The following is a 15,458-nucleotide window of genomic DNA, read 5'->3' as shown; positions in this document are numbered from 1 at the left end:
GCCGTGACAAGGGAAATCAGGTTGCAATGTATCAGGGTCTCATTATCGTTCTATCTCATCTGAGTCATTAGGAGCCCTTTCTTGACCAGCGTCTAACGGTCGAGAGCTTCGTCAGCTCGCACGGCCGTGGGTATCTCTCTCTCTATAACTTTTCCTGGCTCCAAGACGATTATGAAATCTCCAATCTATCCATATCATCCAGGGCGAGACCACCGAGTTCGTTGCAGATGTTCGTGGTCGAGTATCCGATGCGACTAGTAGACACCCAAGATGATAGGTCTAGTGGCCCGCCCATAAACAGCGAGGTCAGACCAAATCCCAAATCTCCCCAATAGAAACCCCCACGGCCGTAAAATCAATCACTCGTATTCTGTAGCCCCGTTTGATGCTTCGCTGCTGAAAAGTCGATTCCTGTTAGGTCGAATGAAGTCGATCAAAGTCTCCAAGCGGTAGATCCGGTTCCTCAAGAAGATCCAGTTCCTCCACAATGTCTTTGTCCCTGGACTTGGCATTGCGCCCCCGAGCAAAGTCGACTTAGCAAGAGAGGCCACGGTCGCGGGTCATGACCTTCTTTTGACGAGGGCCAGCCATTTTCATGTTGCGAGCTGGCAGGAACGGCTTGTACTTCTTGTCAAAGACGCCGCCAGGAACCCACTCCTCTTCAGCGTGGAGGCGGCTCCAGATGGCGTTGAGCTTGGTATTGTTCTCAACATCGATTCCAAGGAAGTCGACACTGTTGCGTCTGTCGGGGGTGAGGAGGATGGTGATCATCTTAGGCCCATCGATAAAGATGAAGATAAGAATGCGGATGACAGCGACAGAGGCGTAGCCAATGAGGAGGGCAATAGGCTTGACAACCATCCAGACAGTTCCCTTGATGATATCGGCGATAGTAGGGTTCATCGACATCAAGAAGAGGGTAATGAGAATGAGAACCGGAATGCGAACCTCGGGAGCCCAGGCGGTGGAGTAGTCAATGCTGAACTCAGGGCAGTGAGGCTGGAAGCGACCGCGCATAATGTGACCGCTCATTTTCACTGTAAATGATAAGTATTTGTTCAAAGTGACTGAATTGTTTGTTTTAATTTACCAGACGATTTGTGAGTGATTGCTTGATTGAGAAGCTCTCGTGCCGTTTTTGCAGGGGATGTATGTGATCTCTTTGATGAGAACACAGGAATCTGTGACCTTGTTAGCGACTTTTCATACCTAGACGCATCAAAGTCGGTCGTACTAGGGAATAAGGGATTGACAAGAAATTTTCTCAAGGTCAATCGGCCCAAGGAGCGCTTGAATGTCGCAAGTAGGAACGGTCGTTATCCTGTGAGGTGAGAATATTTTGTAAAGTTGCAAGTAGGCAATGCGTACAAGAAATTGATGTGTGGAGGATAAAGCCGAGGGTCCAAGAGAAGAAGGAGGCAGAGAGGTGAAGGGAGAAGAAGAAATCTCTTGGGAGCAGACGATGGGCTGCCTGGAGAGGAAAAAAGAAGAAAAGAAAAGCAGCCAGAGATTTTTTCGAAGTAGGCGAAGAAAGAAGGAAGGTATGGCCGGATGGGTCACCTTCAGATGGAAGGATGGCAGGAGTGAGCAATAGCACCTACCTCCGGACTTGAACAGTGAATATTAGGTCTTGCCTCATATAACAACGGAGATATCATTCCTAGTAACCACAACCAATATTGCAATATGCCTAATACCATACTCCCAGTTGCATCCTCAAAACGCCTGGCTCCTGACCCAATAACAGTACCTCAATTCGACTTCATTCTCAGCATGACAACTGATTTTCAAACACACCTCTAGTCTTCCGTCTTCGTCGTTTGGACTTTGAGGGTCAATAGCCAACAGCCATCACCCTGAAAGCCATATATCCCAGTCTATGCTTGAGGAATACTCAGCAGGGAGCTCAGCACTGCGCAATGCCATCAAAGACTCGCCTTTTTGACCCACTGTCCTCCTTAAGCTTCTCGACACACCTCACAACGACGAGGCTCTCCTCTTCCCTACCGATGTTCAACATCCTTCCGAGCTCAGAACACCACTCGAGCTTCTCCCCATCACCCCAATCCAGCACCGAAAGCTCGACCTCCAGCCTCCTCAACGCCTTCAGCTTCCGCAACCCTTCCTCGATCCATTCCGGCCTGGGATCGGGCCTTGTCGTCTTGGAGCCCAGTCCCATGGCTTGGGCCTCTGCATTGTTTTTCAGCGCAGCAAACGGGGCGGTCGGTTCGAATATCCCACCTCCGATCAAGATCTTGAGCCTCAGCCCCCGAAGCCCGGACGCCCAGTGCTCACACAGTTCAGTCCATTCCTTGAGGGCCGGGCCTGTGAAGTCCCGGCCGAGCATCTCAAGTCGCGCCCACCGCATCTCATCGCGCTGCCATGGCCGCAGACCGCGCGTAAAGGCCCGCGCCGCCCAGAGTCCAGAGGAGAACCAGTTGACAAAGACGAACTCATTGGTGTGGAAGGGGAAGGACCGGCACTCGTTGTAAATTTGCCTGTTGGTCTCCAGGAGCGCCGAGGGGATACCGGAGATTGGACGGTTTGGCGACAGCAGCGACGACTCTTCATTCTTCTGGTCTTTGCTGGAGTCGTCTTCTTCTCCCGAAGGTTTGCCGATGACTTTTACGATTTTCCCTGGTACAGCACGATCCTCAGTCTCCACTCCGGGGGGGTTGACGGGCCTCAGGAAGTACGCACTATGTATTGGATTCGGATACCACGGCGCGAGCTGCGCGTGCCCTACTGGATGTGCCGCGTGGACCCAACCGTATATCTGGAGGCGGATCTCAAGGGGCAGGCCGAGGAGATGCAACTCATTGCTCGACACATCCATCGCGGCGGTTGTATTCTCACCTGGGACCGTGCAGGCAGATTCCATTACTGAGGTGAATGAAGCGACGTCCAGTTGGCCATCCGCAGGTTCTTGGACAATATGGAAACTGATGAGACCCAGGGTCCGCGAGGATAAATGAGTTCAGGCGGGGGATCGTGCTTGTCGGGTTCTAGACGGCTCAGTAATCACAATCGCGAGATGATGTGAACAGTCATCACAGAATCCCAAATGGCTTCCGGAAAACGATGGATAAACTTAAGCAGTCGAAGTAAGAGAATGGGCGCGCCTCTACAACATATACTAGTGGTCCACCACTCTGTCTCGCTCATTGCCCAAAACGGCTGCACAGGAAAGAAACGTCGTGGCTGGGCCGGAGTTCAGCGTTACCAGCTTTCCAATGGCTCCAGGACCCGCCGTAAGCCACCTAGGAAAGAGGAGGGAACGAGGCCCATTGGCCCATTGGATCAGGATCGGATTCCCTAATGACCAGGACGAGTGAACGGTAAGTAAGCTGACACTTGCAGCAGAAGCAGCAGCATCAGTACGCACGCATCGCGAACAGGAAACAACCAACGACAAAAGAAAGCTGGGGCGCCTCCCCGATAAAGACGAGCCAAGCCAGCCCAGAGCAAACCCAACCCCCCGGCCAGGTCTTACATCCAACCTTGGCGAGACGTCAGCCCTACTACTAGCATCCATCCGCGATATACTAATCGAACGCCATGGTTGGTGATCTTACGACACCGGAACGACGGCAAGAGGAAAAAGGGCAAAAGCACATGACGACGGGGGGATTCAACATCATCCTTGCTCGCACTCGCTCGCGCAACTTTCGCAAGTCATCCGTTCTGGGGGAAGAAAAGAGAACGGTCGTCCAAGCATGCCTAGGCAAGCAAGGTAGCTTCCCCCTCGGTCCCTCTTTCCTTACTTCCCCCTTTCCCCCACTTTCAAGGGATGAACCCGGTCGGCGGCTCCAGCCAAAACCAACAAACCAACCACAAAGTTCAGGCCGATCCTCCGCGAACAAGTCGCGACCCCTTCCATGACAACAAGTCTCCATAGGTACCAACAACAACGACAATAGAGGCATCGGCATATTCGGAGAGCACAACCCATAGGTAATCGCTGATCACTAAAGGAAGGAGTGATCTCTTCAACTTCCCCGCCAACCTCCATTAGAAAGTCAAAGTGGCTCCTCGCCCTCCCCGCACCGGTTCGTCCGCGCCGCCGCCACGTGGAGAAGCCCGTTGCTCAGCTTGACGATGGCGGCGTCGTAGTGGTCATGTGCTAGACCGAAGTATTAGCCTTTGCTCGTACTCGAGAAAACCACCTCGGGGTCCGCTCAAGAAGCCGCACCTATCATCTATACCTACATCCTTCACTAATGAACCGCACATGTCTTATAAGATTGAGTTTCATGCCTCACGGGGAGGGCATTTTTAGCATTAGCTATACTTTGAAAAGGGCTATCCTATCTTTGCTCATCGAAAACGTCCTCAGCAACCTCCCCTCCCGCTGCCCCCTATCCTGAATTACATAGCCAGGGGGTGTGTGTGTTGGAGGGAGCAGTCTCGTAGGTCTCTCAAAGACCTCTTGTTCCGAAATTCTTCCTTCGACATCATTCGCGTGACGTTAAAATCAAACCCCCCCTCCGGTCAAGTCTTCTCTCGAATCCCATTCTCTCATGCTTCGCGTACAAAACTCCTCGAGCAAAATTAAACGCCTCAAGGCTGTAGAGACCGAGCGAGCCCCATTCCCCCGCAGGTGGGAGGGTGTATATACGTAAGTGACAAACACGAAACAAAGAAGGAAAGGTAAACCTCTTGTGCTTTCGTCTTCGTCACCGTCCCAAAAATCGCAGAACACATAAATGCAAGCAAAGCCGCCCCGAGGACAGCAGGGGTATCAAATCTCTCTTTCACTAAGTGAAAAAGAGGGTTGTGTTGTGTTGTCATTTCAAGATTATGCGCATCTTTGGAAAAGAAGGCTGGATTCGAAACTTCTCCTGACCTCAAAGCGAGTTTAGGAGAAGTCGTCGTCTCCATTGCTGGCCATTCGGTCGACGCGCTGGACCAGCTCCTTGGTTTCCCGAGCGATTTCGAAAGCAATGGGCGGCAAGGTCTGCGTCCACATCCTCCATTCGCGATCGTTGCGCCCGGTGGCACCGACGTCTTGGCCGCGGTCAATGTCCATGCCGCGATCGCTGGCTTCCAGAAGTCGGTCCCGGCAAGCGACAAGTCGGGGAATCATGCCACCGTTGCCAGATGCCTCGGTTTCGCCAATGACCTTGTCGACAACCTCTACGATGCCGTTGATCTCGGATGTGATCTGGTTGATGGCGGCATCGCTTCGGATGGAGCCGACCAGATTCTGGATATTCTGGACCAAAATTGCGGTCTGGTCTTCGAGGTAGATCTTGAGATCTTCGGCCCGGTTATCTTGTTGTCGCATGCCGTTACCGTAGCCATTGGTTGGCCCATTCTGGTTCATGCCTGCAAAACCACCCATCCCGTTCATACCGTTAGCTCCGCGGGCTTGGTTGTAGGCGTCTGCGGACTGGCGAGGGGAGTTGATGGGGCTGTAAGCGGAGGAGTCCATGCTGGTTCGGCCACCGCCAAGTCCACGGAATGGTGCGGGTGCCTGTCCCAGCGGCGGCAACGACTCCTGGATTATCGACTCCTGTCTCGAGGCAGTTCTAGGGGAGAAGAAACCGGTCGAGTCAACGGGGGTAATTGTGCCATCATCCTCATCCTCGAGCTCGCCGGCGGGCGTGGATCGAATCTTTGCAACTCGGAGGAGATCGACGACAGCGGCAACCAGGTGAGTAGCCGCAGCATCGAGCAGAGAGACTGGCGTAATGCCTGCCGATGAAGCAAAGTTCTTGGATGTCGTGATGAGGTGGTTGGCCGTCGAGGAGATCTTGCCCTTGAGCTTAGAACGCTGCTGCATGAGCTCCTCGTTGGTGGCAACACCCTCGTCGATATCCTTAGTAATTCGGCGAACGCTGACAACGACTTGCTTCATAGCGTCAATGACGGTGTCTGGGTTCTCCGCGCGAGCGCGTTGGAGGAGTTCGTCAATAGCGATCTGGAATTTGGTGACGTGGACGTCCTTGACAGCACCTCCGTCCTGTGCGAATCCCTTCTCTCTGATGTACTTCGAGGCATCTTGCTCGACGGTTAGTCCAAGTGAGGAAGCTCGCATGCTGCGAAGTTGTGTCTTTGTTCGTGCGTAGCGATTGCGCCAGTCGCGAACCTCTGCCTCCAGCTGCTCGATTGTCTTCTCCAGCTCCTCCTGCTTTTGCCAGGTTGAGCCACTCTGTTGTGAAAGCATCTTCATTTCGCGGAGGAACTCCCGAGCCTCGCGTCGAGCCTCTTCTGTGACTTGTTGCTGCTCCTGTAGAGACTGACGAAGTTGCTGGTTTTCCATCTGCAGCTCTCTGTCCGCATTGCCGGAATTCATTGCACCTGCAGCCGCATTAGACTGTCGCAATTCGTCCATCTGGTCTCTCATTTGCCGAGATTCGTTGGCGTGTTCGTCCCGCATGCGATCCAGCTCCTGCTTCAGCGACGCGTTAAGGTCTTGAGCCTCAGCGAGCTTGTTCTCCAGACCGAGACGGAGGTCGCCGAATCCCTTCTTCTCCATGTTCGCAGCTGTCGACCGTGATCTCTCTCCGTCCAGAACACTGTTCAACTCATCGTCCTTCTTCTTCATAGCATCCTCCATAACGTCGAGCTTTTCCCGCAGGTCGCGCACTTGCGTCTGGTATTCGTCCAAAAGCTTCTTGTCGGCCTGTCATAGCTGTTAATGTCTCCACTCGATACGAGAATATTTTGGGTAAAGATCACCTCTGATGCTACCGCGCTCCGCTCCGTGACTTCGCTTCTCTTGCTGCGATTAGTCGCGGTTCTTTCAAGGCCAAAAGCTTCTTCGTCTTCGTTCGGACTGCCATCGTCATCCTCTTCTACCATTGTACTTTTGTTCGGCACGATCGTATTGCTTTGGAATTGTTTTTGCATCGGCCGGTTGTAGTCGCCGTTCGGAGGCATGCCCGGCGAGGGAGGCACTCCGTAGGGGTCGGGTGGTGGTGGCCCCCCTCTCATAGAACTCGCGTCAGAGGGCCGCCTCATCCGACTTTGACTCCTGGGAGGATAGCCATTCCCGTTGACTGTGGTCGCCTGCGAGCGGACCGATACGGGGCTACCCACTCTGGGGATGTCTCCAGCGGCAAAGCGGGGAAACCTTCTCTCCAATTCGCAAAAGACGTCAGTCGCAAGATCACGAAACCGCGGGGGACCAAGGGATGACAGTTTTTGCCTGGCCTGGTTGCGTTTGGGGTGAAAGTTGGATTCGGGCATCAGGTAAGGGGGTGGCCCCTGACCGCCAGGACCCGAAGGTCGGCGACCGAGGGACTGTCTCCGCAATAGTTCGTCAAAGACATCGGTACTGAGTTCGAGAAATTGGACAGACGATAGGCGCAACAGCTTGTCGCGTGCCTTATTCGGGGGTGTTGGTTTCCCGCCTGAACCGCCATTCAGGTAGTTCTTCAAAGCGACGTAGTGCTCGCCCAGTATGCCCTCGGCTTGCTCCTCGCGGATACTCCGTCCGCTCTCGCTCCTCGCATACATATTGGTGCCATTGCTGGATCGGCCGACAGAAGGCGGTGGTGAGGGACCGCCGGCGCTCCGGGGACCGGGTGGGAAATTGCCATTCATGGCCCCGTTGGAGCCTCCTGAATTTGGCGGTGATACGATGTTGCCGCGGTTTTTTGCGTACGGGTCGTCGTTGATGTTCGGATATTTGCCAACAGACCACTCGCTTCCACCTAGAGAGACAGGTGAGAGAGGCGCATTGCGACCATTCATGGTAGACCTGGACAAGTTTTGTATGGGGGTATGTTCGCGCGTAGAGGAGCGGCAGGCTGTCGAAGGAACAGAGACGCGGCGCAGCGAACAAAGGGAGTGTCGAAGTCGAGATGGAGGTCGTGGTCGAGGGTTGGGTCTTTCAATTCGGTCGGGGGTAGCAGTAGCTGAACGTTTCTTCTTCTTCTTCGTGCTGCACACTCGCCTGACGTGTGTGACAGAATGCTAATCCAATCAGGTATACGCTCGTACCCAAAACCAAGGCGAAAACCCAAAAGCCAACCTAAATACGTATTGTCGCAGAAGTTTTTGGCTCGGTTTCTTTATTTGGAGTATGTCGGTAAAAGGTTGGGCGGGTGTGCGAACTGGACTGCGTGCGGTTCAGGTTCAGGTTCAAGAGATGGGGTGGCGGATAAAGAAAGTATTGGAAATGGTCGAGGAATGTGTCGCAGGCTGGTGGTGAGATAGGTATCGCGGTAGAGGGGGGTGAAAGGAAGAAAGGGGTTGTGGTTTCTCCCAATCTGTGTCTTTCAAGCGTCAATGTACGGGCAGACGGCGAATGCGACACGGCATGGCAGGGCGGGAGGATGAAATGTCGTGTCAAAAGGGGATATTCTGACGGTGGTGGATGCAGAGAAAAAGCAAAAGCCGCAGAGAAGCAGTGGGACAAGATGCAAAGGGCGGCTAGGTGCAGTTGCAGTTGCAGCAACGACAAAGCGCAGGCCGAATTAGAATAAGGTATTGGATCCGTAAGGTAAGGTAGTGTGGAAGAAAGGTTGAAAGAGCAAAAGGCAACCTTGAAAGCAGAGCAGAAACTCGAGAGCAACGCAAAGCAGAGCGCATGCAGCAAGGCGAACGACGTACGTAGTAGAGAAGCAGAACAAGAGCAGAATCCGCGACGGAGGTGGTGAGGCATGAAACGTCGAGGTGACTGGCTGGGATGCCTCGACCAATGGAACCAATCGATGGAGCGGAAGGAGGAGTAGCTGGGGCCCTGGGGGTTGGGTGAAAAAGGGGGCATGGGGGGGTGAACGGGCGAGTCCAGTGGATTTTGGGGGGAGGCACTGGGGACTCGGGAGGATCTGGGCCACGAACTACGATGGATGATGTACTCTTGTGGTGTGTTTGCTATGGAATGATACAAGTACACAAGTAGAAGACTCGCGAGTCGCTTAGGTAGGTAGGTAGGTACCTTTAATGGACGCAATGATAAAGGTTGTGGGCAGCGATTGCAGTGGTGATGGACTGCTCTGGGCGCTCGAGCTTGTCCTTAGCGCTGTCCGCTGCTGCTGTTGCTGGAGGGAAGGGATGGACTTGCTGGAAGATACAAGTTACAAGTTACGCCAAGTACTTACTCGAGAAGGAGTCGAGAGGGAGAAACGCACGCACGGCAACCTTAGTGGAAGGGGGCCGCTGCCGGGAAGGGGTAAGGGGGGTGGAGGAGGGGAAATGACGCTGGAGAACACAGCCCGCCGTTGTCATGTCTTGTTCCTCTTGTAGACATGTACCCTTGGGTGCATCAGACACCCGATCATGGCTGGAGAATGCATCGCGTGGTACTTGCGAAATTGCCCATGATGATATTGCGACTCTCCACCGTGGTTGTGCGATGATCAATCTCTTTTGGGTCACCTCCGGGGATCATGTTGGGGGCCACTTGCTCCAATCGTCATGTTCATCGTCCATGATCACTGATGACTTTTTTGACGCTCCACGCATAATGGTGGTGATAGTAGGGGGCCTTTTTTGCCGGCAAAGGAGGTCCGTATGTTATCATCCTGTCCAACTACTCCGTAGTATATTCACCCGTGGCCCAATGCAGATGTACAACCACAGCTAGGTACTGATGCGATACCTTCGAAATGGCACCGTCCCAGCCGACGGAGGGAGCCAGCTCAGACCATCCCAAGCACCAAACACTTGTTTCTTCTCCCCCGTTCGAGGGAGAGACAGGAGTTCAAAGTTGTCCTCGTTGTCGGGCCTCACCCTCAAAGACCATCCCCAAGACCAACCCAAACTTGCGCAAGTGACTCGAGTCGAGGTTCGAAATGGCAAGTGCCGTTACATGGACGGGCAGCTCCCACAAAGCCAGAGATCGGTCAAAACAAGCTAACCCTGGTGGATACCGGAAGAGAGAAGCCTATCGCCATGGGCTAAAAGTCTCGTCCTACATGTTCATTTCCAGCTTGGAATGCCCGCGCCGTAGGTCCCCGAGGCCCCATCCAGTCCTCATCCATCCCCGGTCCAGCTGAATCTCTGAAAGACTGAAATGGACTGGTAGATGTTGCTGTTAGTCCGTCCTCCGGCCTGATTGGCAAAAGTCTGCAAAGGGAATAAGACGCAATGGTCTTTTGAACGAGACAAATTCAAAGACACGGCACGATTCAAGACATGAACGATGAATGTGCGAATATTCTACCTTTGGCCCTGGGGGAACAAGGACCCAAACGAGAGATATACGAATACTACTCATAATTATAGAGACGCGGAATCCTGATTCCCATCAAGATTGCCCCAACTTTCCTGCGCCATCGCCGGCTTAATGGGTAGGTGGATTTCACTACCACATTACGCGGGTATTGGCAGGCACAGAATCAGGATCAGGAACCGTCCATCAATCATCGCTGATGACACTCATAGCAGTAGGTAGGTACCTTACAGATATGCTGAACCATTGGAGGTAGCCACTGCAACTCTGACGATGTACGTACCGTCCCGGTAGACTGCAAATGATTCGCGGGTTCATCCACAAATCCTACCACCCATTCGGCAGCGATAAGGAAGTGAATGCTCCTGTCTCTCTTGCCTGTCGTTGGCAGTTGTCATTGCCGAAAGACAATTTGCAGTCCATGGCTCGTCCCACACCTTTCAGCTAGAAGATACGGAGTAGGTAAGCACAGATTGTAAGGTAGACATAGGTACTCGTAACACGATCCTCTCTTCTTCTTCTTCTACGTACATCATCATCATGGCTTCCATCAATCCATTCACGCACACGTCCACCATAAATCGACATCTCCTTCTTATTGTTGCGAACAGTGGACTTTCAGGAACCAGCCCTCACTCATGCAACCCTGCAGGCCCAGATCTTCAGGGCCAATGCAGCCTCCGTCACCCCTGAGCAAATGTTCTACCCATGCCGTGATGGCGCGGCCTTTCCACTACCCATTGGTTCATCACACCTGGCGCGCGCTAGCAGCAAAGTTCAAAAGGTGGATTTGCTCCAGGGCCCGGCCTGTCACTCGACGGTGGCAGTGTCTGTGGGAAATGGGACAAGAAATGGAGACGACGACAAGGGCCTCGCTGAGCTTTGGGCATGGGCATATCCGGACAGCAGACGTGCCTTGCGGCTCGCCCTTCCTCCCCCTGCCCTTACTGACATGGATAGATTTTAAGCATGGTGGAGATGCGATTTGCTTGCGTCCTTGCGCAAGGGGGTGCCGGACCCAGCTCGACAGTTGCCTACCTTTTCGAGACGAGACCTTTCAAAGCCGCGGGATGCTGGGCTATGCTGGCTGGCGAGCGCAGGACGAAGCATTGGCTTTGCCTCTGCAGCCCCTTGACAAGCTGTCACCGTTGCTTGTCGTCCGTCTTTGCCCTCCAGATTCCGCCCTACGCTGCTGTCCATACGCATGCGGACATCTCTGACAACCCCAGACTCTTGGCTCTGCTTCCACCAGCTCCTGTGGCCAGACAATCGGGAGACTCTTGAGGCAAGCAAGTCGCAAAGCCATGAATGACGAGAAAAAATGTGTTCAGGAACAGTTCCATCTCTACGACATGCTATTCCTTGGTGCTGATGAGCGCTCTTCCATACTTTCAGAACGGGATGTACCATGCATGCGTCCCGTTCAGCCGCCGCCACCTCTTCCTATGCCTGGTTATTCTGCCCGGACAACCGGTGCGTAAACCTCGCCGGCCCCCATGCATCGTTTTATTGCACCTAAGATTACATCTCATCTTGCCCGCCCTGCCCTTCCTACTTTGGTTCGACAAACACTTTGCTCACCAGAGTCTCGACTGGTCCAGCCCTCTTGGAACCACAGAGAGGGATCCATCCCTCTAGATCCAGATCCCCAATCTGGCACCCATCTCGAAGGCGTCTGCCTTCACCACTGGTCATACTCCTGGGCCAGCACCGTTTTCGCGCCGCGATCATCCTGCTGTCAGTGCTTGCCAACACAGGCATCCTCACGGCGACATTCGAGCACACCCTGATTCGGTACCGGTAGCATCTTGTGCTCATCCTCCCGAGCCAATCATTCAAGACCCAGACGCTCCGGGGTGGGAGAGACCCGGCCACGAGGTGAGGCTCAACGGGGGGCATGTGACATTGCAAGGTACCTTCAGACCGCATAAAACCCCCCTCCCGTTGCCCGACCCGGCCACCCTGAGGGCCTGAGACGGGAATGAAGCTTGGCCATGCCATCGAACATTCGACGGGCTGAGATGGCCTCGCCGGGTGTTCGCTGAGTTACACGAGGATTCGCGGATACGATCTTTACAGTACGCGGGCTCGCGTACGTAACCCCCGCCGCTCCAAAACTTCCTAGCCCTGGACTGCATGGTTCATCCGCCTGCAATCTGCGGACGTAGGCTTTGCCAGTTCCCCATGACGACGAGGCCTAGACAGTCTTCCTGGAGATTGGAATCTGGTGACACCGGAGAACAAAATTCGTTTGGGTATACGGAGTTATCCTAGTTATGAGAACGCCAATGTGTGTGCAATTCACTGCGCCGTAACGGTAGTCAAAAGTTGCCGTCTAGCCGGAGGACATTCCGACTACTGTTCTACGCGCAGTGACGCAAGACGATGAGAAAATCACTCTAGTCCGGTTCATCACTCAGCGTTGGCAATAGTGCAGCGTGTTATTGCCAGGAGGCCACAGCCTGAAAAGCTTCTAGAAGGCCGTGTGTTCAACGCAACCTCACGGTCCGTGGCTGGTCTATTGAATCACACAGATCTCCCGGGCCACCACATATCCCGAACGCACACTAACTACGGGAAAGTCAGCCCCAGAGACGGAAAGCCTGCAGGGCCGCCGTTGGCACTCGAAGATATGGGAGGGATCGAGCCCCGGTCACGTTCCAGCGAAGACACACACCCACACCACCATGACGGGATACTCGAAGCTTCGTGAAACTTGCCTCGACTAAGGCTAGCTCCGAAACGCGGCCTCGGTAACTTAAAGGGACACCAACGGCCCAACGGCAACGGCACGCGGGCGTTTGATTGAACTCTCGAGCTTTTGGAGCTCCGAGTCGCAGCCTGCAGGCCCTCCACGCGACTAGGAGTGAAATAAGGCAAAGGTAAGTTCGGCACGGCTTGTTCACTCCAGAATCAGGATTCAGGGATTGTTTTCTTGTCTTTTGGGAAGTGGTATCGTTAATTCATAGTTCGTCTGTGTGTTGGGGGTTATCTTTCCGGCTGGAGATGCTGAAGTCTCTCTCTCCCTCATGATTCGCACTTTTGACACGGCCGAGGGCCAAGTGAAGTCGCCGTCTCACACCTCTTTGGCGGAGCCGAAGCTTCCAAGCTTCTCTTCACCATTCGGCCCTCGATCTCGGCTATGGCTTCCTCTCCGCCCGTTCCCATTTCCAATCCGTCAACGACTGCCTCCTACTTTTTTCGTCTGATGATGGATCTTGACCTGGCAGGTCTGGTTTATATATAGAATCGCAAGCTCCATCTTCCCTTCTCCCGAGCTGCTTTCCATTTCGGAGCTCATGATCCTGGCCTCCTCGCATGGTCCATCCTTTCGTCATGTGACGAAGAGGCCACTTGAGAGACCGTGTCGATCAATACTGAAGAGCCGCAACCATAACCGCAACATCCTCACGGGGGGAGTGAACCATTACTTTTCCTCGATCTCGTCCGTGCGTCGGGATCGGGATCGTGATCGGCGTAGCCGCGCCGCCCTGATGTGAGATCTCCATTGGCCCGGGAAGTGTTTCCGAGCCTCCGTACCGCACCAAATAACGGCTTCGACTTTGTAGATACTGTAGCGGCCGCCTTCACTTATCCCCAGTTCGAATTGAGGTTCTCAAACTTCGGGGGAGCATTGTCGAGCTCTCGTACCGACAAACATGCCGCCACAAAGTTCGCGCGTACTGGCCCTGCTCTTTCAGAACCAAGCCAAAGTCCACACAGCAGGCAAGTGAGGCCACCGATCCTGCCACGCCGCCAAAATATCCGGCACCCTCTCATCGAAACTCGCCCTAGCCCCCGCGCTGCCACCATCAAACGCCGCGGCGCCCACAGCCTCACGCTCCTCAGTCGCCGCCGCATTCAACGCATTCGCCAGATCCAGAATCGCGCGCCCGCCGACGCTCGCCTCCTCGTGGTTATCCTTGATATCGACATTAATCACGTGAACCGGTCGGTTCAGCGGGCTACCGCGGTTCATGAGGTCGTCAATGACGGCGTCCCAGCAGCGCTCCTCGCAGGTAATAACAATATCGACGACGCCGCCCTCGACGCCGACGCTGCCGCGGTCTTCGGCGTGGGTGAGGCGCGGCATGCCGACCTGCCAGTCCTGCCAGCGCTCGGGGCCCCATTTGACGTGGCGGTTGCGGTCGACCATGTTGAGGACGCCGTTGGCGCGGTAGAGGCGGGTGTCTTTTGATTCGAGCTCTTTGAAGATTGAGTCGTAGGACGTCTTGTTGAAGTGGTAGACGTTTGGTTGGGTTATGGAGGGGCCTGGGAGGCGGACGAGGGAGCCTGTGCCGAAGGAGATTACGGGGTAGTTTGCTTGGGCGAGGCGGAGGTGGGAGACCATTGATCTGTTTGAAGGAAGGGTTGGTGGTTAGTGTTGTTTTTCTTTCGATTGGGGTCATGGACAGGATGCGGGCCAGTCCCACGATGCATTTGGAGAAGCTCGAATGTGCTCTCGTGACAAAGAAGCGGCAGAGGGGGAGTTATGATTGTGTCGTACCTATTTTGGTTACTCGCGCACACCGTGCAGAACTTGAGCTTGAAGTCGCTCGAGGAGGAGGCGGTAGCATCGCCATTCGTAGGCGCTGCCGGGTTTGCTCCTCCAGCTGTCGCGGCTGCGGCGCCGGTGCCGTTTGCGATCTCCATGGCTTTTGTGACGATGTTTGATGTATGTGTATGGCGATGGAAACTGACGATGTTGGTGGGGCGAGTAGCAAGCAAGCTCGATACTCGATAGGTACAAATTATGTATGGTAGGAGTCAGGACGGCGGAAGCTCCACAAAGGTGGGAAGTGGATATCAACGGGCGCGGCGACGGAAACAGTCAAATGGAAATGGATGATTATGGGATAAACGTGGGGCCGTCGAAAAGGTCAACAAGGTCAATAACGGGCAGAGAAATGTTTAGGTCAGCAAGAGAGAGAAAAAGTCGGCGGGTCGAGGGCAAAAAAAGTCGAATCGCGGGTGGTTCGTCGCGTCCAGTCGTGAAGTTCGTTCGTTGAGAAGAAATCTGATCTGTGTCTCCGAATTAGCCAAAAATCCAGAAAAAACTGTTTTTATGTTCGAGGCAGAACGTATTTGAGCGCGATTTTTCAGACAAAGCGTATAAGGTAATAAAGTGTCTCAACATGGGGAATTTAGACAGCTCCAATAAAAGAATCTCATCATGGAAAGCTCAAAAGACGGCAGGTTTGTTTGCTCGTCGCGAGTTGTTTTTTTGTCTTACCTTTTGGGATGATTCGATCAGCTTCGCGATCAATGAGTTTCTCCTACTTCCTTCCTGTCCTCCGCAGAGGAGTGTTGCCGGATTTCTATCTAACCTCCA

The 15,458-nt window shown here is 53.9% G+C and overlaps 4 protein-coding genes across 4 annotated transcripts; all 4 read right to left on the bottom strand.

Annotated features, from left to right (window-relative positions):
* Positions 1-534: 534 nt before the first annotated feature.
* BDP81DRAFT_461509 (uncharacterized protein) lies at positions 535-1,032 on the bottom strand (the record flags this gene model as incomplete). The annotated part of the gene is made up of 1 exon (XM_060593784.1): positions 535-1,032. The coding sequence occupies one exon, from the start codon at positions 1,030-1,032 to the stop codon at positions 535-537; it is 498 nt and encodes a 165-aa protein (XP_060444782.1).
* Positions 1,033-1,489: 457 nt separating this feature from the next.
* On the bottom strand, positions 1,490-3,337 carry BDP81DRAFT_429178 (uncharacterized protein). Its single transcript, XM_060590494.1, has 2 exons — positions 2,701-3,337; positions 1,490-2,637 (listed from the first exon to the last, which is right to left on the bottom strand). The coding sequence occupies exons 1-2, from the start codon at positions 2,879-2,881 to the stop codon at positions 1,907-1,909; spliced, it is 912 nt and encodes a 303-aa protein (XP_060444781.1). The 5' UTR covers positions 2,882-3,337; the 3' UTR covers positions 1,490-1,906.
* Positions 3,338-4,858: 1,521 nt separating this feature from the next.
* BDP81DRAFT_394808 (uncharacterized protein) lies at positions 4,859-7,701 on the bottom strand (the record flags this gene model as incomplete). The annotated part of the gene is made up of 2 exons (XM_060588004.1): positions 4,859-6,628; positions 6,685-7,701. The coding sequence occupies 2 exons, from the start codon at positions 7,699-7,701 to the stop codon at positions 4,859-4,861; spliced, it is 2,787 nt and encodes a 928-aa protein (XP_060444780.1).
* A 6,122-nt stretch (positions 7,702-13,823) lies between these two features.
* On the bottom strand, positions 13,824-14,779 carry BDP81DRAFT_321257 (Ssu72-like protein; the record flags this gene model as incomplete). Its single annotated transcript, XM_060584597.1, has 2 exons — positions 13,824-14,481; positions 14,634-14,779. 2 exons carry the CDS (start codon positions 14,777-14,779, stop codon positions 13,824-13,826), a joined length of 804 nt encoding a protein of 267 aa, XP_060444779.1.
* Positions 14,780-15,458: the final 679 nt, after the last annotated feature.

This window comes from Colletotrichum phormii, assembly GCF_030913505.1.
Source record: "Colletotrichum phormii strain CBS 102054 chromosome Unknown BDP81scaffold_11, whole genome shotgun sequence".
Classification (NCBI taxonomy): Eukaryota; Fungi; Ascomycota; class Sordariomycetes; order Glomerellales; family Glomerellaceae; genus Colletotrichum; species Colletotrichum phormii.
The sequence above is the reverse complement of the archived record's forward strand: the minus strand, read 5'-3'. Positions and strand labels throughout refer to the sequence as shown.

Excerpts from the sequence above, each read along its gene's own strand:
- BDP81DRAFT_429178 (XM_060590494.1), bottom strand. The coding sequence starts at position 2,881 with ATGGAATCTGCCTGCACGGTCCCAGGTGAGAATACAACCGCCGCGATG. Across the intron at positions 2,638-2,700 it reads GTATCCGAATCCAATACATA|GGAAAATCGTAAAAGTCATC; the intron begins GTGCGTACTTCC and ends GTGCTGTACCAG.